Raw genomic sequence first — 25243 nt, forward strand, 5'->3', positions numbered from 1 at the left:
AAGAATAAACATCAGAAGGAATCCTGACAGAACTTCCGCTCCAATGATCCAGCCACTCACCATAGCTCCTGAAATCTCCCAATTTACTTCAAACAGACTTGCATACCTAAAGCTCAAAACTCAACCCTGGGCTTGGGCTTTATTTCAACAACTTCTGCACTCACCACAGTTCCTGAAATCACCCCAATTTATTTCAAAATGCTGCCCAAGTTGATCCAGGCAGGAGTGGAACATATCTTCTTGCCTAGCCTCAGTCTATCTTTCAAAGTGGTTCTTCGCCTGAGGGCATTATGCTGTTTTAGTGGTTTAACTAGTAGGCCTTATGGATGAGAAGTACCAGGACTCAGCATGGCACCATCAGGAAAAGACACTCAGGTTGAAACTAGGCACGGATGTCTTGATCCTCACCAAGTCCCCTTGAATTGGAGGTATTGCAAGAGCTTCTGAGGAGAACTTGGGGATTTGGATTCTGTGGGCAGCCTGATCCAGCACCTGGTAAATATTGGCCAAATCCAGCTCTGGAAGAAGCAAGTTTTATTCACAATCTCATGGAGGCCACAACCCAGTGTTAGAACTCATTTTACTGAATGTCTTTCCAAAAAAAAAAAAAGCATAGTAGACTTATTTTTTTATTTTCCCAGATTCTTCATACTAGGTTTGTGTTTTGAAATTTATCCAGAGGTAGTAATACCTACCACTGAAATCGGGCAAGAAAAAGTCATGACAAAAATACACTATTTGTGGTAGTAGACTTAAGAACAGAGAATTAACTGGAGTGATTTAGTAGAAAATGTATGATCTGTATTCATTGATTCAAACAAAACTTTGTATGAAGGTGAATCTAGTGCATTAGTTTAGGATATCCCTTCATGCATTTTGGGAGTATAATTTATAGAATTTAATCTGGCTTTTGAAATAGGAAGTATATTTTATTTTGGGAAACACATTTGTGTTTTGGATTGGAATGAGCATTAATTTAATAAAAAGTGAATTACATCACTAAAACTAGTCTTTTTCTATGGGAGAATGCTGCTTGAAAAAAAAGATTTTAATTTTTTTTAGTAAAAAATGAGTATTGACAAAAAAAATTTTTTTTTAAATCTTTGCTATTTGAAAAAATATATTTATGGATGTTCTCTCACGGTTGAATCTTACACATCGTTCAAACTTTCCCTCTCCCCAAATTGGAGTAATATCTGCCTGCAGTTCGGCTGCATAAATATTTCTCCATATCCTTTCTAGATTCAATAAAATATTAATATTTACTATTTTTTATTAGAATACAAAAACTACTGTAGTTCGGTTACATAACGGTTTAAAAGCTTGGTTCAGCTTTCTCACTTCCTTTACTAAATCATTTTTACAGTTATATTTCCTCTGGGAAACTGATCCATCTTCCTTTTCACGTATGGTAAACTCATGTCACCATGAACAGAGGGCACCGGACAGCAATATATATATATCTTGCTGTCCAGTATATGTATTTCCATATATATATATATGGAAATATGCTCTGGGGTGGTTACAAAACTAAAAACTAAATCTGCAAAGGTGTATTTTCCCCCCCAGTAACACAATTGCGATAGAAACATTCTCAGGAATATAGAAATGAGAACAAATGTAGCAGTTTTGAAAGATGACATTATTCCATTTCACATAGGGACAAGAAAGGAGGAAGATTCATATGGCTGAGACGCCTGTTTCTGTATTGGAAAAGCGAAATGAAAGGAGAAACGGAGAGCAATGTCTGAGACGCCATCTGCACTGCTCATTATGGAACCTTTATTGTCTAAGGTACATTAGACTGAAACACTGTAGAAAACCTGTTAAGGAAAAGAAACAGATTGACAGAGGTAGCAGAGTCGCTGTAACAGTCAGAAGATGGCTTACAAAAATGTGTCATGCTACAAAATTATCATGTTTCCTCTTCCACCCCCCCCAAAAAAGGCTACTTTAAACCCAAATAGCTAAATAAATAAGGAGCACAAATCATACTAAACACTAGGATCTAACTGAATTAACAAATTGATACAATATGGATGAGAAACGAGGAAATTACAAAGCTTGGAATTCACACGTAATATGGTGGTCTTTAATGACAGCTCCCCTTCTCCCTCCCCATTTCTTGTTTAATTAAGTGAAAATCTCATTTCTGTGCTATACACAGCATATAATTATTTAAACTGATTTCCCCTGCTGTTGTTCTTCGTGAAGCTAAATGATGATTGTAAACTTTGCTGATTAGTACCCTAGTAATGGCAATGACAGCCCTTTCCTCTTTGTGTGTCAGACAATCTTCAGGAAAAGCTCTGAAACTCTAAATAATAACTAAGATCCTTCTAGATCAGCTTGCAAAGACAAAAAAAAAATATTAAAAATAAAGAATTAATGAAATCAAAGACACCACTCACCAAACATGATTCAAAAATAAAATACACACACAAATCAAGCAAGAAAAATTGTGATAGTTGTATGGGGGCACTCAAATAATGGGGGGGGGGTGGATAAGCAGAAATTTGGACAAAGAAATTATCTGCAGGCATTCCTGAATCCTCACCTGTTTACTTAAAATAAAGAAAAATAAGTGCTTGAAGGAGGAAAATGTAGCACTTGATTATGGATCCCTAATTGTCAATCAGTTAGGGATATTTTGGTGTCATGTGATTCATAAAAATAGATGATTTGAAGGAAATGAGGATGAAGTGGGATGCAGGAGACAGAAAAAGGGAGGTCTGGAATATGTCTGTGTGAATTTCTGCAAGGTAACTTCAAAACAGATTAATCAGTTACACAACATCTGCACAGACATTTTATACTAATCCAGGGTTACAGCTGGTTTACAGCTGGTGCAGAAGTATGAGGAATAAAATAAAATTAAAAATTCCAAACTGGCAAATTATATACGAATATTACAACTGCATTATAGTTAACAGCAAAGCAAGAACAGTCAAGTAACTTGCAACAAGTAGAATCCCAATTCAAATATAGACAACACAAAATCAGAACAGGAAAAAAAATACATATTAAAAAAATCTTTTGAGTAACCCCATCTTCTAGAAAAAAAAGCACTATCCCATTATTGTAGAAGTAAACGGTTGCTCTCCATCAGTATTAAAAGATTAGTGCTATTTCTGTACATGTAAAATTATTGCTTTTTTGAAAAATATAATTAGCATGCTAGTTTTCTTTAAAAATCCATTTCCTGCCTTTACAAAAATGTTACAATTAAAAAAAAACTAGTAAAGCTTTTTTTTTTTTTTTTGCAAAAGAAAAACATTCACAAATATTTTCAAGGCAGCATTTTTTTTTCTTGATGATGATAATGATGATGCATAAAATTGTTTATGTGCAAAATCTGAAACTCTGAATTATTACCATCACACAGTGTCATAGCAAGAGAAGGAAAAAGTACATGTGGGATATACTTTTGAACAAGACAGACCCTGTGTGAACAACCTGCTGCTTCTTCCCTCTTACCTTTAAAAACTTGCATTTTAAAATGTTACTGTAGAAGAGGTATATAAAGCGCCTTTTCTCCCCCAGTTACTCCAGTGACTACCGTGCCGAATCACCCTCTGACACCACACTTGCTGAGTTTGCACTTCCCAGAATTCCAAGCCATCACAGCCAACAGCCATGCTTGCTAGAACCTTCTGGGAAATTCCAGCTCATGTAGAAAACACTAGATTAGGGAAGCTTGCCATCACAAAACAAGATATATTCCCCCCCCCCAAAAAAAAACGTTAGGATCCATGAAAGGAACTTGGTCTTGCTGCACAGAAATGCAGTCATCTCCAGTATCATAAAACCAGAGGTATGCCTAAACATCTGCTTTTAAAATGTATTATTATAAGTGTATCAATCAGCAACTTTAAAAAGCTGGGGAGTTCCCCCCCCCCCTTTTTAATCTAATTTTTAAAAGCATGCATACTTCCTTTGTGACAGATCGTGGAAAACTGCATTTTAAAAGAAAGAAAAAGCAGATTAAACAAACAGGAAGGCCCTGAGAGGGGGAGCAAAAAAAAAAAAAAACCCACAGAAGCCTTTTTTTTTCTTTTTCTTCTTAGTGTTCGACCAGCTGTTTTGTTTTTTTTTCTTCTTGCCAAAGTGAGAAGAGAAGCATTTCTTAAGAAGTGTTTTCAATTTCCATATTCACGTACTATTAATGGTGTGCAGTCAAGGATCAGCCCACTGGAAATGGAAGTGGCCCCCAAACTATCATGAAACAACTTCACTGCAGAATGATGGTCTCTCCCTTTTGTCCCTTCTGTCCTTCATCAAGTTTGGCTTATACAGCACTGAACGACTCCTTCCTTCCTTCCTTTTTCTTCTTCTTTTTTTTAAAGTTGCATTTCGGGCGTGACAGTTGCTTAATCACTCCTTCCCGCATTCCCAAATCCACCCTGGATGTGTGTTTCCTTTAAATAAAAAATAAAACTTCAAACCCACCACGAGGGAAGTGCCGGTTGCAGTGCCATCCTCCAAATATATGACGTTTAATTTTTTCCAGTGTCTAAAAAAATGTTATCTTGATTAATATATATGCTTTGCACTACCCCAAAGCTTGCCAGCTCTTCTGTTTATTACAAAGGAAATAAGAAACTGTGGGGACTGATTACTATGTCAATTTGTATATATCTTGGGTAGGTTCTTCATTTATTTTAAAATGATTAACAGTTCAGAGACATCACTCTTCTAGCAAAGCACGGAGCCTGAGTCTCGCTATAACACAGTTGCTCCAGGGACTGGAGAGATTGTAAAGATGTTTTCCAGCTGGCCTTCTAAAGGGTTGATGGAGTAATTATTTGGAGGTGATGGGAACCGTAGGTCAGGGTACTGGCTGTTGTCAAAGGGGACCCGGTGTACACACTGGACATGTGTTTTTAGGTTCCCTTTCTGAGAGGCACTGTACGGACAATATCTGCATTGGAATGGTCTCTCACCTAAATGGGAAAAAAAGGAGAAGAAGAAGAAGCAAAACACATTGTTATTCTTATTTTCCGTAATAGCAGCTGCTTCCCCTGCTTTGCGCACTAAAGCAGTCGAGCAATTTAATAATTTATAATGGCCCTAGCTACCTTTTTTTTATGAGCATTACAAATATTACTGTGACCTAATCCATTAAAATGAATTATTTTTAATCACCTCTGATGAAAGCAATACCCCATCATGCTCCTATAAACTCCATGCTATATTAGAATAGCAAATAATAAGAGACTGAAGGAGTACTTGAGGAAAGGTTAACAATGGCCAGAAGAAGGATAAAAGGCTAGAAAGAAGAGCAGGGAGCCAAATGTTATAGTATCTGAGGGGATTTGTGATTGAATGATATGACGTTTCCTAAATTAATTTGGGTAACAAGTATGGATTAAAGCTCATGGATGCTCCATGGTGACTCATACTAAAGAGAGGTAACCTGCTGGTTTCATTGCCCATAATCACAAGGATAGAAAGAAACAGACACGGAGCCTAAAAGTGAACAAACTTCTGTTTTCATTAAATCATCACTCTGGCTTCCCCAAGTGGCAAATTGCAGGTAAATTAGAACTTGAATTATTACCAGAACTGAGCTCTACATTTCTGTTGTTAAGAGACAGAGGTTAAGTGAGTTTTGTTCCATTTTGCAACCTTTCTTGCCACAATTGTTAAGTGAATCATTTAAGTTATTAAATTAGGAACACGGTTGTTAAGCGACACTGGCTTCCCCATTGACTTTGCTTGTCAGAAGGTCACAAAAGGTGATCACATGACCCCAGGACACAGCAACTGTCATAAATATGAGTCAGTGGCCAAGAGTCTGAATTTTGAGCATGGGGGTGCTGCAATGGTCATAAGTGTGAAAAATGGTTGTAAGTCACTTTTTTCAGTGCTGTTGTAACTTCAAACTATTTTAAATTGAGGACTACCTGTATACAACTAGCTGTGACTCTAGGGAAGCATCAAATAGGATAAGTCTGGAATAAAGTTACTTTTTTTTGTACTGGGACACAATTGGACCACCATGTCTTTGTCTTAAATAAGTACTATTACTAAAGAGGAATATGTCAGTAATTTTTAATAACATGAAATGTAAGCAGTCAATTTAATGACATGTTGTCTTTATTTTATGAATAGAAGTAAGCCTCTTTATGTGTAGAAAAAGTTCTGTGATTGTTGAAATACACTTCAGAGATGCTGTTCTCTGCACATTCCCTTAAACCTCAGTAGGCTTGACAGCTGCTATAAACCAAGATGGAATGGGACAACTCACCTCAGCCAACTCACCACAGTCACCTCACCATGGGACAACTCACTGCAGGACAACTCAACAATTCAATTTAATTATTTTATATTTTGTTATTCACATTTCATTTTATCTCTCCTTTGGCATCCTTTCTTTAATAATTCTATTCTACTATTTCTTCAATATTAGTGTAACTCTTGTTCTGCAGCAAGTTGGCTGTGGTGAATTGGCTGCAGCCAGTCAGCTCTGGCGAGTTGTCATAGACCCAAGCCAAGAAGCCTGGCCAGGGGAGTGGTTAAAGTTGAAATGGGTACCTTAAGCCTTCCTTAGACATAGGTACTAATTGTCCCTTAACCCTATTCCCCAAACTCAAACAAACAAACAAACAAACAAACAAACAAACAAACGGACATTTTTGTCCCACCTCTGGCAGATATACAAGTGGAACTTTGCATCTTCATTTTGTACTTCTTCATGGATTCCGAGATCTTAAATTTCTGACCATCTTCTATTACTACATCAGAAATTATATTCTATTGGCTATCTTGCTTCAGGCAACATGTCAACAATTAACCAGCTTTTTCACCTGATTCCCAATAATTTAATTTCAAACTCTTAAAAAAAAATTCAACATGTTCGGCACAACTATATTTTAGCTAACATAAAAGCATAATTCGATTCTGTAGAAATTTTGTATGGACACACAAAAAATCCTTTTTTCAAACATGTTTATCCATCTGCTGATAGCAAAGATCTCTAAATTTCCTTCTCCCTGCAGGATAAGCAATGATTTAGCTCCTTGTAGTAGCCTTATATGCATCCCAAACTGTTCTAAGACTAGCTCAATTATAATTTTAAAAAATGTAGTTTGTTGTCTAACATAAGTGAGAAAATAATCACATAACAAAGATGTACTAAAATATCACCTATTGTTAACTAACAATGTTTTAAAATTGAAGAAGGAATGCAACTGAAGTGTGATATCTTCTTCAATATTGTGAAAAACTAGCTGTCACTCCCCCCCAAAAAGGGAAAAGAGAATACAGATCTGTAAAATGTAAATATACAGCCACTGACTGCCCCCGTTTCTTTATACTCTTTACCTTTAAACTTAGAGTGAACAACCCACAGACCAAAAGAGGGCATTTTAAAAAGAATATTTTGTTCTATTTTTTTTTTTTTAAATTTAATTTATATGCCGCCCTTCTCCGGAGACTCAGGGCGGCTTACAATGCGTTAAGCAATAGCCTTCATACTTTTGTATATTTTTATACAAAGTCAGCTTATTGCCCCCACAATCTGGGTCCTATTAAATAAGGCATATTATCATCTATAATGGGTAGGCAATTATGGCCCCTTTTGACCCGTGGAATTCAACTCCCAGAATTGCTGAGCCAGCATGGCTGGCTCAGGAATTCTGGGTGTTTAAGTCCACAGGTCATAAAGGGGCCATAGTTGCTCACCCCGAGGTCTATTTTTCATTGGTAAAAGAGCTATACAAGTTGACATGGTGCAACTATATCATATTATCATATATAACAGGCATGGGCAATAGGGAAAACGAATTCACACTGATAATAAAATTCAACATGGTATGACAGCCATGTTTCCATAAAGGCATAAAAAAACCCCTCCAATTTTGACCAATGTCTATCAAATGAAAATTAACTATGTGTTAAAACACACAAACTAAACCAAAAGAGCTATTTGAAAACCAATGATTCTCAACATAAAATTGTGAACAAATGCAGGTTTGCAGCTCAAGGCAATGGAATTCTGAGAATGTCTGGACAATGTGACTTTCAGTGCTAATGGCTGAAGCAGCATGGCAAGATACAGCTTACACCCATGCATTAACCTTAAACCAAAACCTTGGTGAAGGGAATCAGACTATTTTAAATTAACACAACATCGGACCCAACCACCGTGTGAAAATATTCCCAGTAAATTTCAAGCTGTGCCTATGGTGCTCCTGGATAAGCTAACGAAAAGCCAGTGTTGCTTGACATAATGTATTAAGTATCTGTCCTTTGTTAATAGATTTAGAAAAATCCTAATTAAGGCTGGCCGAAGATTCATGACATTTGCTAGTCAAAGTCTGCTGTGAGAAAGGAAGATTTGCAACAAAATTAAAGGGGGCGACTAGGGGAGGGAGGAAGCATCTGTGCGGACTGCCATATATTTGAAGTGCAGAAATGGTAACAGAGTGAGAGACGTGATAAAACTTATTTAGTTATATGCTGAATTTCATGCAATAAACTAAAAGAAATGCTTTATATTTTTTTCATAGCTACCTCAGGAGATGTTAATCATTAAATTAAAACAACACACACACACATTCACAACACACCACTAAAACATCACATGCACGCAAGCGCACACACAGAGATGGGGCAGATTATGGGTACAGCAGGGAATGTGATTCAATGTTATCTGGTTGAGAAGAAAATAAAAAGGAACTGCATGTTCCCGTTTGCCTGGGTAGAAATGGTAGAAAAAAGAAGAATGGGAAAAGAGACGGAAATGGAGCAAAAAACCCCAAAACCTTGGCTTGAGGTTGTAATTAAAGGATTTATGGGGAACATAAATCCTAATCAGAGATTTCCAAGGAAGGGGCACACCAGAGTTCCAGCTGTAATTCACTCCCAGAGGAGGCTCGCTTAGAAGCAGCAAAAACATGAAAGAAGTTATCACTGTCCCACAACATCTGAAAGATAAGGCCAGAGGCTGTGACAGTAAACGGGAGGAAATAAGAACTCTTCTCTAAGCAGAGCAAACGAGAAGAACTCCCTGTGGGGACTGCACCGGAAAAGGTGGCCATAGCCAAAAGCCAAGGATTCTATTCTCATATACTTGTCTTACTGTGGCTGGAGCAGAGCCCCCAATGCTAAATTAGAAAATGCAATTATCTTGTATGAGGTTCCCATTATCATAAAGAAAATGCTAATGAAATCAGAGAGTGGAAAGCTTTAAAAAAGAAAAATTTCAGGGAAGGTTTCCCTGTTACATGGAAAAAGAGATGAACTGTAGCCATTACAGGTTGCAGCTAAGGAAATATTAAAGTTTTACTGAGATAATGAAGATGCTGGTTAACTGAAGTCATTGTAACTGGGTAGAAGCTAAACACCTTCAAATCAGTGATTGAACTACATGTTCTTAAACCTGATGGAAAGGGTTTCAAACGGTAGTTTTATACCAAATGTCTGAATATTCCCCAAAGGGCAGAGGGACAGCCAGTAATGTTACTTGAAACCTTTCAAAGTTCCACTAACTACAAAGTTAGAAAAGCTGTCCAGTTTCTTTCTAACCAACAAACCTATTCAGGAGATAATTTTATTGTTCTGAAAGCGTTTGCCTGAGTAAAGTTTACAGTGTTACGGTATCCCTAGTGAACGTCTAAAATTAAACAAAGCAAAAACATGGTGACTGGCAGAATTAATTCAAGTTAATATTATTTCGAAGAATTGCCTTATCCAGTTCAAAAATTGTGCCACATCTCTTGTAATAATGGAAGAATTGCAGGACTATTCTGCTTTGATTCCCCAACCACATGGTTGACGACCCTACCAAGACAACCTAATTAATGCTTGGCAACCTGTCTTTGTGGTGAAAAACATAAGCTATGAGCCAGGGTGAATTTGATTTAAATCAGTTCGATTTAAATCACTAGTAAAAAGGCTTGATTTAAATCAACTTGATTTAAATCATAATTTTTAAAGAGCAACTGTCATCTCTGTCCTGCAGCGGCTCCTCCTCTGACCCGCTGTTGACTCACTGACAGTCCCAATATTGCAGAATATACAGCCTCATGCTACATAACTAAGCTCCGTTTCATGCTGAATAAACTAAGTTATTAATATACCTTAAATAGAAAACTATATTTGGATCGATTTTTACTCCAAAAACATTTTATTAAAATAAATTTGTTAAAAATTTTTAAAAAATCCAATTTAAATAAAAAAAAAATCATCAATTTTTATCCACCCTGCTATGAGCATATCTCAGAAACTCAGAAAGCTCAGACTGTCCAACGAGCTTCTGATATAGTTCTACAGAGGAATTAGTGAGCCTGTCATTTGTATCTCTATTATGTCTGGTTTGGTACAGAAACTAAACAGGACAGATATAGACCTCAATGGATACTTAGGAATGCAGAAAAAAAAACTGCAACCAGCCTGCCTTCCACTGAGGATCTGTATACTGCATGAGCCAGAAAGAGGGCTGAGGAAGTATCTACAGACCTCTCATATCCTGGACATAAACTGTTTCAACTCCTCCCCTCAGTATCCCACTATAGGGCATTGCATACCAAAATAACTAGACACAAAGACAGTTTTTTCTCTTGTGCCATCACTCTGCTGAACACCTAATTCCCACAGCACTGTCTTTTGTCAAAGGATATTTACCCATGTAGTAGGGCTGTATTACTATTATCCTCATCTTTCCTATTACCTACTCCTATTCTCACATCCTGGACATAAATTGTTTCAACTCCTACCCTCAAAATGACGCTATAGAGCACTGCACACCAAGATAACTAGATACAAGAACAGTTTTTTCCCAAACGCCATCACTCTGCTAAACAAATAATTCCCTCAACACTGTCGAACTATTCACATTAGGCTGCATTACTATTGCTATTGGTCTTCTAACATCGTTCCTGTCGCTCATCTCTTCCCATTTGTGACTGCATGACTGTAACTTTGTTGCTTGTATCCTTGCGATTTATATTGATATTGATTGTTTTGATTGCGTTTTGTAATGTATGACTATCACTGGCTGTTGTGTCCTGTGATTCTTGACACAGGGCACAACAAGAAAAGATTCTTGTCTTTTTATGTACACTGAGAGCATATGCACCAAAGACAAATTCCAATGTGTCCAATCACGCTTGGCTAATAAAGAATTCAATTCAATTCAATTCAATTCAATTCTATTCAATTCTATTCAATTCCTGATTCTGATTCTATTCTCATCTTTCCTATTACCTACTACTATCTTATACTATCACTTTGTTGGTTGTATCTTGTGATTTATAATTATAATTTATGATTTATCACTTTGTTACTTGTATGTATACTGAGAGCTTATGCACCAGAGACAAATTCCTTGTGTGTCTAATCATTCTTGGTCAATAATAAATAATATTCTATATTCTAATCTGTAGCATGAACAGTTCAGGTACATTTAGATGTGGTAAAAGAATTTAATTAAATGACAAGGGGAAACCAGGCATCATGTCGGTATCATGATCTTTTTTCATCAGATCAACTACATTTTTTGTACTAAAGAAAATATGAGTGTTGGAGCTACACTCTTGTTGCTTATTTCAATTTCCTTTGTGCAATGAAGAATTAAAAAAAAACAAAAACAATGAAATCTCTTTAGTACAGGAATCAGCCCGGAGTGCTGAACAGTCTTCTCTCCCCCTTCAAGTGATCTCAGAAGATATTACTGTAGTGTGGTGTCTATTTTAGAAACAAATGGGTCATTTTTAAAATAAAAATCATGATAATGATGGAGATGAATGGATGCATGTGTACATTCAGCTAAAAAGTAAGGCTTGTCAGAGTAACATATATCATCTCTAAGCTAAAGGACAGAAACACAGCATTCCTCTGCCTACCTGTTTCTTCATTATTTTATACTACAATATTCACAGCTCTAAAGGAGACAAATTAGTCTGCCAATTATTCATTATGAATTATTTTGATTAATGGAATTCTTAAATACAGCATAACCATTTAAAAAGTAACATTCACAATAATCAGAAATAAACTATTAATCACAGGATAAAAAATTCTGGCATGTTATACAGCACATGCCACTAAAATGTCCTTGCAAATTAATTTCCAATGTGTAATGGAAAATATTGAAGTTGGTAGTTCTTCATTGAACTACAATTGAAATTTCATTCTTTGATAAAGCTACTATTTAACATAATGAGGACAGATTATTTTAAAAAATCTTATAAAATTAATGACTGAATTTTCTTTTTGACTTCATCATTTTCCTATCTTTTCTGAAAAAGTGAACATTTGCACAGGTTAGAAAATATATTCATTAGTATAATCAGCCTGATTTAAAAAAAAAAAAAATCTAAGAATGTCTAACGTGTTCATGTCAACTTTTCCCTTGCAATAATTTCTAAGCACATTGTCCCCCCTTTTGTTTACTTTATAACTACCTTGAATACATTTGATTCATTTTAGTATGTTTTCTTATATTTTGAGTTTAGTTCTAATAGAAGAATAACTTAATTAAGCCTAAATGTTTTCCAAATTGTTTTCAAGTACTGATTAGCATAGTGCTCTCATTCCAGCACCAAGCATATATTCCAGCCAATCAATCTCTGTTGTAAATAACAACTCTTTCCTCATATTTTACCACTACAATGCCTTCCTTTCCATTACAAGATATGGAAAAGCCAGTGATGACGTCTCCTTTTCTAACTAGGAAAATGCAATTGGCATGGGCCATTATTTATAAAGGTGTTGATACCAAGTAACTAACAACACATAAAGACATAAAAAGGAGAAAACTAAAATTATTCTCCAAGAAATCAGTAAAATATCTTTCGACTAAACAAGGTGAAGGCCGATATATCTGCAACATGGAAGAAATCATAAAAGGAGTAGGCCATCCATCTGAAGATAAGGAGGTCCACATTCAGGGACATCTGGAGGGACCGGGAACAACATCAAAATGTCAGACACAATCAGGGTTCTGTATCTTTATGGGATTAATACATGTTGAAAGGGGTTTGATTGCCCAGTCATAGTGGCCGTATTTGACATTGTTGAAACTTTTCTCTTCCCCCAAGGATGGTCCTATCTAGATTTCATGCAGAAGCACAAAGAAAGCTCTCTGCAACATTCTCATCTATTGAATCACACCATTTTACGGCTCCTGAGAGGAGATCCTCTGGTTGAATGTAAATGTTCATATGTAAATAGACCATCCTTTAGATATGCCAACTTCGGCACTAGATTATGTTGGGAACAAAGCGTAAATCGGGAAAGGATGCAGAGAAGAAATAGAAATCCACAATATGCTGTTAATGATACCATTGGTAAATGTATTGCACTGCACTGATTGGAGCACAAATTACTTCCTATTATCTATACGACATATGGATTGGCCCTTCTAAGTCAGTTCCAGACTATGGCAATTCCAACACGAACTATTACCATACTCAAATCAATGCTGCATATGGTTCAGTGGTTGACAGGCAAAAAATGCTGTCACGGAAACAACACTATACAAATAACAGTGCTTCCTGAACAGTTAATAAATGACTGGTGGAAGAACATGGACAAGAAACTGCAAATGCTTGTGAAAGATGTTAACTCCACAAATGCATGGATGAGTTAGTGAGAAAAAGGTAATCTGGCACCGACTGGCAATAAATATAAAACCCCAGAGTAAGAAACAATGTTCAGGACAGCTTACAGCATTAGTGAAAATGAAGAAAATTTAAAGGACAGTCAGATCATTCTCAAGAAAGGAAAGTATTGTACATAGTCAGCAGAGGAAAACACACCACCACACAGAGTCCACGCAGATTGAAAGAAAAGGATCTTTCAAAGCTAAGAGCTATATAATACCATGATAGAAATACTCTTCAGAAAAACACAGTTGGATTGTTGCCCCATTTCCAAACTAGGTATATATTAGGTATACAACTAGTCCTCTTCTTACAACCATAACTGAGCCCAAAATTTGTGTTGCTAAGTGAGAGATTTGTTAAGTGAGTTTTGCCCTGTTTTACAACTTTTCCAGCTATATTTGTTAAACGAACACTGCAGTTGTTAAGTTAGTAACACAACTGTTAAGTGAATCTAGCTTCCCCATTGACTTTACTTGTCAGAAGGTTGTAAAAGGTGATCACATGACCCTGGGACACTGCAACCCATCTTAATGTGAGTCAAGTTGTCAAGCATCCAAATGTAAATCACGTGACCATGGGGATGCTGCAGCAGTCGTGAATGTGACAAATGGTCAGAAGTCACTTTTTTCAGTGCTGTTGTAACTCTGAACGGTCGCTAAGCGAGCTGCCGTAAGTCGAGGACTACCTGTCTAATAAACTATCTAGTTGGAAACAATATAATTATATGCATTGTTCAGTGCACAGTGTAAAAATTCTCCATTTCAATATAAGCATTTGACTGGTAATCACAATACACTGATCATAATTTCTAGTCAATAGGAACGAGGGTGTCCATACATTTTTTCTTAAAAATATAATAAACAGAGGCACAATTATTATTTACTTTCTAGCTACCTAAACAGTGAGTGCTTTACTGATGAGTATCTCCATGCAACTTTCTTTTCCCCCGACTATCACATTAAAAACCAAATACCCAATTAATTGTAAAACATACTTGTTTTGGGGCATCTGCGGAGGTGGTGTGAACTTCAGTACCTCGGAGTCCATTAGACTCAAATACCACTGTGGGAACAAGGGGGCTTGTTAACAGATGAACATTCAAGCTTCGTTAGTGTGTGTACATTATTTGACTCCATTACAGATTAATCACACTGAGGGGAGGATGGGAAGAAGCAAAGACACCAACTCTTTGCCTATAGCTGGAAAATACCAATTTACCGTAACACTTACTGTAAGAGAGTGTGCTAATGGGAACCTAAGGGCACTGCCTTTTTTAATTCAGACTTCAGTGCTGAAGAAAGCAATCACTGACAACATTAATTATCAGTGTGTACGTAAAGGGACCCTCTTCTTGAATTACTTACCATTTGGCCTCTGTCATTTTGCAGCAGAACGTCTTATACATGCATCACTCACCCTTCTTCAAAGAGAAAGGGAGGAAAAGAGAGAGCTAGGCTCATTTCCTCATTATGAGGTTATGAAGATGTACTGACATGCTGTTAGCTTTAACTTGCTAGGTTCCCCACTTCCAAATATGAAAGGGCTAACATCCAAAATGTATCCTGGACCATTCTAAGGGCTGGGATGAGGGGTAAGGTTTTTGAAGAAGAAGAAAAAAAAAATTACAAATCCCAGGCTTATTTGAGTCCACAGCAAGGAGAAAGAAAGCTTTCTGTTCAGTTCAAAAGGGGGCGTTGATTTCAATTTATGCCAGCGGCAACAGATTTCATTAGCATATTCATTCCAGAGTATTCTGCTTTCTAATTAAAAGGGCTTTTTTAAAAAAAAAGAAAAAAAAAGGAAGAAAAGAAAAAAAAACACAAAACTCTGCAAATCATCTTATTTAATCAGCAATGCAAGGTTTTGCAAGAGAGGCGAGGAGAATTCAGGTACTTGAAATGGAACATGAAATGCTAATGAAATCTGAAATGGTGTACAATGGAGAAGTTTTAAAGAAACCAACAACAACAACAACAACAACAACAACAAAATAGATTGGTGACAAGGAAATTAATATGCAATTGTTACTAGGGGCGTCCCTTCATCCCACCGGAAGACACGTAAGGAAATATACCTGTGTGAGACCTCATGTGGGTCCTGAGGTGGCTTGGCTGTGTGAAGCCCTTCCCACACTCTAAGCAGAGATAGTCTCCTTGGCGCGTTTGTGTCCTAAGCATCCCTGTGGGGGAGAGAAAAGGGGAGGGGGGCATGGGAGGGAAAAGAGAGGAGAAGGGGAAGTTGAGAAGAAAACAATATGCCAGAGGAAAACATCATTAGTATGTCTAATGTGTCATTATGTGAGATTACCTTCAGGCCCTGGATAACAACTGTCAGCCTTCATCTAGGCACTGGCTGACAGGCCAGGCACACACACAGGACTGCAAGAATGCATAAATTACATTGAATTAAAAAATGCTCCCTGTGATGTGCCCGCACCAGAAGTGGCATGTCAGGTGTGCGCTTTTCATAGCAGCTGGATCCACTTTTCGGCATCACCCCGCTTTGTCAAGCAGTACATCTGGCAAATCAAAGTGACTCCAGCGTGGTGGAGACAAGTCATATGGATAATAGGAAGTGAGTAGAACCAGAGCTTGACTGCCCCACAGCCTACAGACTCCCTCCCCCCCACCCCTGGGGCAGGCTTGGAGAGGAGTGCAAATTGAGTGAAGCCATCATAAATGGATCAGACCTTTAGCCCTACCTTTTCTGCCTACTGGTACAAATCTGACCCCAGATCGGCGAGGCCCAGAGAGAAGACATCTGTGAATCAAAGTGTCATTATGGACATTTTGAGATCACAACAAGGCAGCAGTCTTTTGCCAGCCTTTCGTAAGCGGATTTTCTAGGCCCTTAGCATCTATGGAAAATGACTCAAATCTCTTCTTTTCCCCCAAAGGTCAGTTTACAGTATTTGACTTAAAGGGCTGGTCTGTGTCTTTTTACTGTGATCAGAAAGGACACATTTGACTTTTATTGGGTTATTTATTTTTTCCAGATATTTCATATAATCGTTGCTAAAGGGATGGGAAAAGGTCTTATTTGGTATTATTATTCCCATCCTTAAAACACACACACACACACACACACACACACACACACAGATGCACAGATGAGATTTCAAGGTTCTGAACCCCTCTAAAACGCTCGGTGCAGGAAAAGAGAAAATTAAGGATAGAAATAAAATGTACGCTTTGTATAGCTTTTAAGAAATTTAACATACAAATCAATTCCAACTATATCAATATCTAGCTTTGTATAATACAACTGAAAATACTTCCCCAGGGACAACTGTCCCTTTAGAAAAAACAATCCAGAAACATGTACAGTAAACACACAAGCATAGACATGCAAACAGAGAGGCCACATTCAGACATTTATTTATTTGTTTGTTTATTGGATTTATATGGCCACCCACTCACTCTCAGCAACTCTGGGCAGCTTACAAACAGTATATATAATATATATGGGAATGCAGCCTTAGCGAGTTGAAGACGAAATATTTAATTTTATATATCCTACTCTGTTCTAATCGACTAGAAACTTTTGTAGCCATGATTCGGTTTGTAAATCCTGCTATATGTTCATTGTGATTTGTTACTGTATCTGAAATGGCTATTCTGAATTAATATATGTTTCAGAGATCTAACTCCAGCTTCCCTTCCCAGTCTTAACTTCCAAATTTGGGGCATGAGCAATGCGAAAATAAAATCATTCTTGTCGTAGGGGGCTAATCCTTGTTCTCACTTCTTCATTCCTTTCCCATGATTATTTTCCTGCTGATAAGCCCTCCTCTTTCAGCCTGTTCAATTTCCTCCAGAATAATCCAATGGATGGATGGATGGGAGTCCATTCTAGGTAACCTTTACCGAAGTACACATGTATAGAAGAAGTGAAATGATTTCATTCAAACAATTTTGTGGGGTGCATGTAATTCTGTTTTTTGTTTTTTTTTTTTTTTTTACAGGTGATGACTTCCCATGATTGAGATAAAACAGCAATAAGTTTTTTCTTTTACAAGAAAGAACAAAACTAAGAATACTTTTAACCCCTTCCTTTTCAAATGATTTGGAATGCATTGCATGTTGCATTAGTACTTCAAACTACATCAATAGGGTTTCAGAGACGAGTTCTACCACAGCAGATATCAAAATACAGCATATGCAGAGTTGTAAGAAATACTTTAGAGAAATGTCTGGAAGTGTCCCTGCTTTATTTCATCCAATCAAACTAGGCGCATTTTCAGCTACTACTGAAAAAGACCTCAGATATATACATTTTAGGTGCTTCTGGTTTTCTTCACTATTGACCAAATGTATATAATCATTGCTAATTGCAGTAAATTTGCATTTGCCATTTCAATCTATGGCCTTTTAGTTGTCTTGACTAAATCACTGATTTAGTAATGATGGTCCTTAGCCTAGATAGATCATTCTCAATGCACTGGGAATTATTCCAGTTGCACTGTACTCGGTTCCTAAACCACACTAACATCTTTTTGCACTGCTTATCTAAAAAAAAGTCCATGTAAATTATCATTAAGATGCAGAACAGGTCATCATACAAATTGAGGTGTTTTGTTCGTATCAATGCAAATTTTTATGGGTAGTGGGCAACTCTACACATAAATCAAAATCTAAGGGACTTGTTTGGACAAAAGTCAGCAACACTTTTTCGTGTGGCTGTTGATAAAAATAGGATCGACAACATGATCACCAATGTCTGGTGATGGATATGGCACAAGGAGAAGTGGGCAACTAATAGGCCAAATGTCAACCCTGAAGCTGACCTGACCAAAGCCATTTTGAGGCTTCAGTGTTGCCACACTGGAGCTGAGGGATAGGGAGAGGGAATTAGATATAGCTGGGGGTGTAGCCAAAACAAAATACTTTCTCTTGGGAACCAAGGACATCCTCACACCTGGTCAGAGAGAGGAGAAGTGATGTTACCAGGCAACCAGACGGCATCCTGATTGGACCATGTGACTGATTGTTTGGGGAAGGGGGAAAACTTACTTTTACTTTTAACCAGAACTGTGCTAATATGATATACCCAATAAAACTATTATTTGAGGAATCTACCTGCCTCGGAGTTTTGCTTGCTACGGGTGTATTACTTGGAACCCTGACACCAAATCTGTCCCCAAAAAGGGTTTTGCACAAGAACCAGTTATACTAATTTCTGTCACGTTGTGGGCAAGTTTTGTTATAAACTTACTACTTAAATTAACTGATGAAATCCAATTGTACATGATGGATATTTTAATAACTATTTTTTACCATGAAAAAGTCTACTAACTACATAAAAGGAAAAGCTTGAGAACAGGGTGGATAAAAATCGGCAATTTTTAAAAAAAGTATTAAAAAATCAGTTTTTTAAAATTTAAATCGGATTTTTAAAAATCAAATTTATTTTAATAACATGCTTTTGGAGTAAAAATCTATCTACAGATAGTTTTCTATTTAAGATACATTAATGATTTAGTTTATTCAGCATGAAATGGAGCTTAGTTATGTAGCATGAGGCTGTATATTCTGCAATATTTACATTTTTGGTAAACTCATTCAATGAATCCAAGCTTGCAAGCTGCGATAACATGTACTGCATTGATGCATTCACACAATTTCACAGTAACTATGAAATAAATCATAAAACAAAGTTCACGAATATTCCTTTATCCCATTGTTTTGCAAATTTATGGACACTACAAACTGTATGTTGTTTGGAGAAATGCAACTGTACCACCAGGCTCCAAGTATGAGGAGGAAGGGCAAGCAGTAAAAATGAAAGTGAAACCTTCTAAGCAGTTTATAAATATAATATTGAGGAGCACCTGTCATTTCAGATCCATCATGGCAGCACCTGTTAGCAGGCATCCACTTACCTGCTGCCTGCCATGTCTCTCATCTTGTTGTGTCACTGCCGCATCACCACCTGTCCCATTAAAATGAATGGGACTGTTGGTGAGTCAACAGAGGGTCAGAGGATGAGCCGCTGCTGGACAGAGATGACAGCTGCTCTTTAAAATCGAGTTGATTTAAATCAAGCCTTTGTATTAGTGATTTAAATCATGAATTAAATCATGATTTAAATCAACTTGATTTAAATCAAATCCACCCTGCTTGAGAACAATCTCTTCTAAAGGAAAGCAACAACATTAATGGATTTTTGTGGAGGAAATAGTCCAAGGAAATATTTATTCATTCATTCTTTAAGTAATTGAACAAATGAATGTAGAAAAAGAAAGCAAAGGAAGTTTTGATATCAAGTTGATAACTACAATCCACCCAGGAATCTCCTTGTGAATATGATCCAGTAATGTGTTTACAATATTCTACTGCTGACTCTAAAAAATAAAAGTAGGAACATATTTAAAAACATGATTTTCAATTCTGCTCTGGAAATCTCCCAGGTTCTTTGGAAGATTTTCAGTGTTTATCAACAAGAAGTTCAATGACTAAAGAGCTGTCCTGAAATACAGCTTAATCATTATAAGGAGCCATCCAGTAGATGTTGGGTCAGCAAAACTAGTTGTCTTCTATGACCTGAAAATGAGGGTATATACTCAGGGGAATGGGACAACTTGCCACAGCCAAGTCACTGCGGCCAACTTGTAGCGACAAACCTGTCACGGCCAACTCACCACAGCCAACTCACCACAGGCTACTTGATGCAGGAGAACTCGCCACAGCCAATCACCGTGAGACAACTCATTGCAGAACAATTTAACAATTCTATTTAATTATTTAAAATAAATAAAAATTATCCTTTCTTTAACAATTCTATTCCACCATTTCTTTGATATTTGTGTAACTCTTGTCCCTCAGTGAGTTGTACTGTAATGAGATGGCCGTGGTGAGTTTCTTGCAGTGAGTTGGCCATGGCCAGTTGGCCATGGCAAGTTGGACGTGGTGAGTTGGCCATGACAAGTTGGATGTGGCGAATTACCATAGACCAGGGGTGTCAAACTCAAGGTGCTTAGATCAGGCCTGAGGGGCTGCCCTGGAAACAGCAAAGGACCAGCCCATGGTGCCTCTGCCAGTGAAAACGAGCTCGGGAGGGCTGCGTGGCCATCCCAAGCTCCGTTTTCACTGGCAGAGGGTTGCAGGAGGCCGTCGTAGCCGGAAACAGAGCTCAGGAGCCTGTTTTTGCTGGCAGAGCACTCGGGCCACCACTGGCGCCCACAACACGAGTGACGTCAAGCAGGTCCTGCCCACCCTGGCAACGGCCACCCTGGCCTGAGGTCAAACACCACCCTGATGCAGCCCTCAATGAAATCAAGTTTGACAATCCTGCCATAAATCCTATACTCAGACTGGAACCATATCTGGAACGAGTGTGGATAAGCGGATGTAAAAAGGGCCATCATAAGGCAGTTGCTCGAAAACCAGGGCTGCATGGAGATTTTATAAATAATTGATACTGTGTATGATTAGCGCCAAACCATGAGATCAGTATTAGGTATGAATTAATTCACATGAGATAATTGGGGAGGGTAGACTATAGCCACTAAATCCCATGTTTGGCATTCTATTAGTTACTTTTCTTGACAAAATGGCTTTTATCACAGGATCAGAAAGGACTCCTGGGTAAAACCCCCACATGTATAAAGTTTGTACTGGTTTGCAAAAGGAATACCTCCCATTATGTCAATGGCATTTAATTCATGGTGGAAAAAATGCTATTGTTGATACAATCAATTCTGTGTGTGAGAGAGAAAGAAATGTTCAGTCATTCAGCCTATTGAAGAGAACATATTCTGCCGGTTTATGCATTATGTTTAAAAGAAACCCTTCACTGATGTTGCATTTGAACAGTCCAAATCAGAATGCATACTTAGATGATAAATTCTGATAATAACCAATGTTAAAAGAGAAACAATATTAATGTTTTAAAGATCTCTTTATGCAGAACTTGTTATACAGATCACAATGCCTCCATCAGTGAAGGGTGCAGGTGTGTATAAATATTATTCACTTTTATTTACATAAATTTCAGATTCTCATCAGAGTAATTCCTGTGAAACTAGAAAGGATAATTGCCATGCTGCCTGTGTCACATTTAATACTATGATAGCTGTAAATAACACTCATAGTAAAATAGAAAAATAACCCCTGAAGAATCTGAAACGCTGGGCTTGGTCTTGTGGGGGTGCTGTTTTCTTAACAACATTCTTAAGAAAGCAAAAAGCTTGTGAATGCCTGACACAATACAAATGCTAATAACTTGCACTGATATTCTGGTGGTAGTTGTAACTATTCCTCCAAGGGATTGGAAAATTGCTGTGTTACCAGAAAGAAACAAAATTGTGCACTTATCTCCTGAGAACAGAGGCACAATTTAAAATGTAAAAGGAAAAACTCCAAACCTGCCCCAATTCTAATGCATGCTAAAGCATTCATAAGGGAATGCTCTACTGGGAGCAATAAAGTTCTATTGCAAAGGAGAAATACACTGAATATTTTAAATTAAAAATGAATAAGACTTCTAAGTGTATGTTCATATGTATGTAGAAAGAGGAGGAGGAGGAGGAGGAGGAGGAGGAGGAGGAGGAGGAGGAGGAGGAGGAGGAGGAGGAGGAGGAGAAGAAGAAGGAGAAGAAGAAGGAGAAGAAGAAGAAGAAGAAGAAGAAGAAGAAGAAGAAGAAGAAGAAGAAGAAGAAGAAGAAGAAGAAGAAGAAGAAGAAGAAGAAGAAGAAGAAGAAGAAGAAGAAGAAGAAGAAGAAGAAGAAGAAGAAGAAGAATGGTGTTAAACAAAACAATCTGCAAATATAAAGAAAACTAAAGTCTACAAAGTCTGACAATTTGAGTGAAGGTTAAATGAAGACATAATTAGTGATGTTTTCCAGGCATCAGATGATATTTTTGATAAAGCAAAATAGTGGCTACTGTTGTACAAACAGATCTGCACTGGCCATGGATTCAATGTAGATCAGAAAAGGAAATGAAAAGTGAAGTAACACAAAGACAAATTTTTGAATTCCTAGGTTTATTACTAGGATTGACAAAGCCAATGTGTTCGCAGAAAGCAATGCCCAATGAGTGTGCATTGAGAATTTGACAACACTGTACAATTGTGCTGTAGAAAATATTCAATTGTTTGTGATTAAGCTCTACTTTTAAAACAGAAGATGAAGTTACTACGCTACTTTAGTTTAACAATTATGCTCTTACCCTAGTGACCTAGTCTATACATGTATGAATCAACATATTTTCCTTACTTTGTATTCTTGTAAATTCTTGCTTTTTCATTGTTACAGCATCCACAATTTTCCTTCTAGATCAATGGTGTATGTTTATTTCTGCATGGTACTTGGGACAGCATGACAATTTAGAAACAAAAACCGAGTCTTTGGCTTCAATTGCTTACCTGGTTCCTTAGCAAACTTATTTCACACGAAATTACAGGTAGTCCTTGACTTACAACCACAATAAAGTCCAAAAGTTCTGTTGCTAAGTGAGACAGTTGTTAAATGAATTTTGTCCCAATTTATGACCTTTCTTGCCACAGTTGTTAAGTGAATCACAGTAGTTGTTAAATTAGTAACATGGTTGTTAAGTAAATCTGGCTTCCCCATTGACTTTGCTTGTTAGAAGGTCGAAAAAGTTGATCACGTGACCCTGGGACACTGCAAATGTCATAAATATGAGTCAGTTGTCAAGCATCTGAATTTTGATTATGTGACAATGGTTCTAAATATGAAAAAAATAAGTCATTTTTTTCAGTGCCATTGTAACATTGAATGGTCACTAAATGAACTGTTGTAAGTCAAGGACTACCTATGTAGCATGTCCTATTAATGAGAGCTGTCCTAAGTTGTATAATGGCATTACTATCGGCATCTGAGAGTTTCATATTGGTGCAGGATAAGAAAAAAGTCAAAAGTCATCCTATGGATTATGGCTAAAATAATCTGGGAAGACTTGAAGTCAAGGTATTCTATAGTCTGAATGTGGAAATTGTCTAACATGTGATTGCTTTCTACTTACCAAAATTACTATCAGGGGAAAAAAATCATCTTCTGAAAATGTTCCTGATCCTGGCATTAGCTATTCCAGAAATGGAGCAATGTTGACATGGGAAGAACCAAAGAACAAATTCATCCCAATTCAAGTGGATTTTTCTTTACCACATAAAAAAAGGCACTGCCAAATAGTAGTCACCAATAAGTAAATCTGTCACAATGGTTTCTCTCTCTTATTATTTATCATTATTTTCTCTTTTTCTTTCATCTTATTCCTGTCTTGACTCATTTGTGTGTGTGTGTTTTCTTTGGTCGTTTTCCAAATAAGCATGTTTTTATTTCCAAGTTTGTTTAATGTTCAGATTCTGCACATATTTTTTGTCTATTAGGATGCATTTTCATACATTATTTTCCTAAATCTTTGTATATAGCCTTTACACACGCCATGTTTTTTTGAACTGGGAAGAGCTAAAAACATTAAATTTTGAAAAAGAATGAAGTTTTAGTTCATATGTGGGTTCAAAAATGCAAAAAAAAAATTAAAAATGAATTTTTCATCTGTTTAATAGTAGCCCCATTATAAGAAGGGGCCCTTATACCCCGTTTCCCCCAAAATAAGACATCCCCTGATAATAAGCCCAATTGGGCTTTTGAGCACACGGCAATAAGGCCAAGCGCTTATTTCAGGGTTCAAAAAAAATATATATATAGAACAGGATCTTATTTTCGGGGAAACAAGGTAACTTTTTCAATAAGCAAAATAATGGATATATGTTTGCCCTGCAACTTCTTAAAGCACTTATGCAGGTCCCACTAAGTAAAACAGGTCAAGAATCTACAAGACTAACTTGTATTAAGATTGGCTATAAGAACAGAATCCTGCAAGTTATGATTATGCTGTTTCTCCTCTAGTTTATTGTTCAATGAATTAGGGACATGTTTGCCCAATTGCTTTTGAATATTACCTTGTTTCTCAAATCTTACAAATATTTCAACCCTTTTTGCCTAGGTAACAATTCTATCAAGTTCAACTTCCTTACTCTCAGCAACCTATTAGATATTACCCTACAGCTCTTTACAGATAATTGCTAACAGTTTTACAGTATCCTTTACAAATCAAATGTTTATGCCATATTTTAAGGCTGTACAAAACTCATCAAGATACTTATCTCTTTTGTTCTACATCTTGGCAAACATGCTGTAACTTCCTTTTGCTCAATGGACATCGTACACAACTACCTATATAAATCTTCAGGGTATGTGCACATTTGCAAGGAATTTTCCCAAAATGGGGCTTATTCTTTCTAACTGGTTAATAATTAAATTCTTTATTAATTTAGCTCATAAGGAAAAGGGCTACATTTATCTAGGAGAATAAGCAACAAAAATATTTACACTGGGCAAACAAGAAAAAAAAAGTAAATTTTAATAAATCACTTAGGGAAGACAAGACATTGATGTCAAATGCTGCATTCTTTTATCCTACTGTCTTGTTGATAAATCAATTCGTCTTAAATTCTGAGAATGCTATATTTAGTTTTGTATTTGAACAAGATTTTCAGCTAAGCCTAAATCTTCTCCAGAATTAGGATCTTCTTTGCTTGCTCCTTCTGCTATTGTGGGAGTCTACTAGTTATTGCTAATCCTAGGTTTTCGCTATGCAATTCTG

At 36.9% G+C, this 25243-nt stretch overlaps 1 protein-coding gene across 1 annotated transcript in view; it reads right to left on the reverse strand.

The window, feature by feature from the left end:
- Positions 1-4781: 4781 nt before the first annotated feature.
- Positions 4782-25243, reverse strand: part of ZNF516 (zinc finger protein 516) — a 58863-nt gene continuing 38401 nt past the window's right edge. The window contains exons 3-5 of the mRNA XM_070942432.1: positions 15688-15792; positions 14608-14675; positions 4782-4943 (exon numbers count right to left, since the gene is read on the reverse strand). Of these exons, the coding sequence (XP_070798533.1) occupies positions 4884-4943; positions 14608-14675; positions 15688-15792 (233 nt within the window). The 3' untranslated portion in view covers positions 4782-4883. The remainder of the gene's footprint in view (positions 4944-14607; positions 14676-15687; positions 15793-25243) is intronic.

This window comes from Pituophis catenifer, unplaced genomic scaffold, assembly GCF_029215685.1.
Source record: "Pituophis catenifer annectens isolate HBS135680 unplaced genomic scaffold, rPitCat1.0.hap2 SCAF_3, whole genome shotgun sequence".
NCBI classification, from domain to species: domain Eukaryota; kingdom Metazoa; phylum Chordata; class Lepidosauria; order Squamata; family Colubridae; genus Pituophis; species Pituophis catenifer.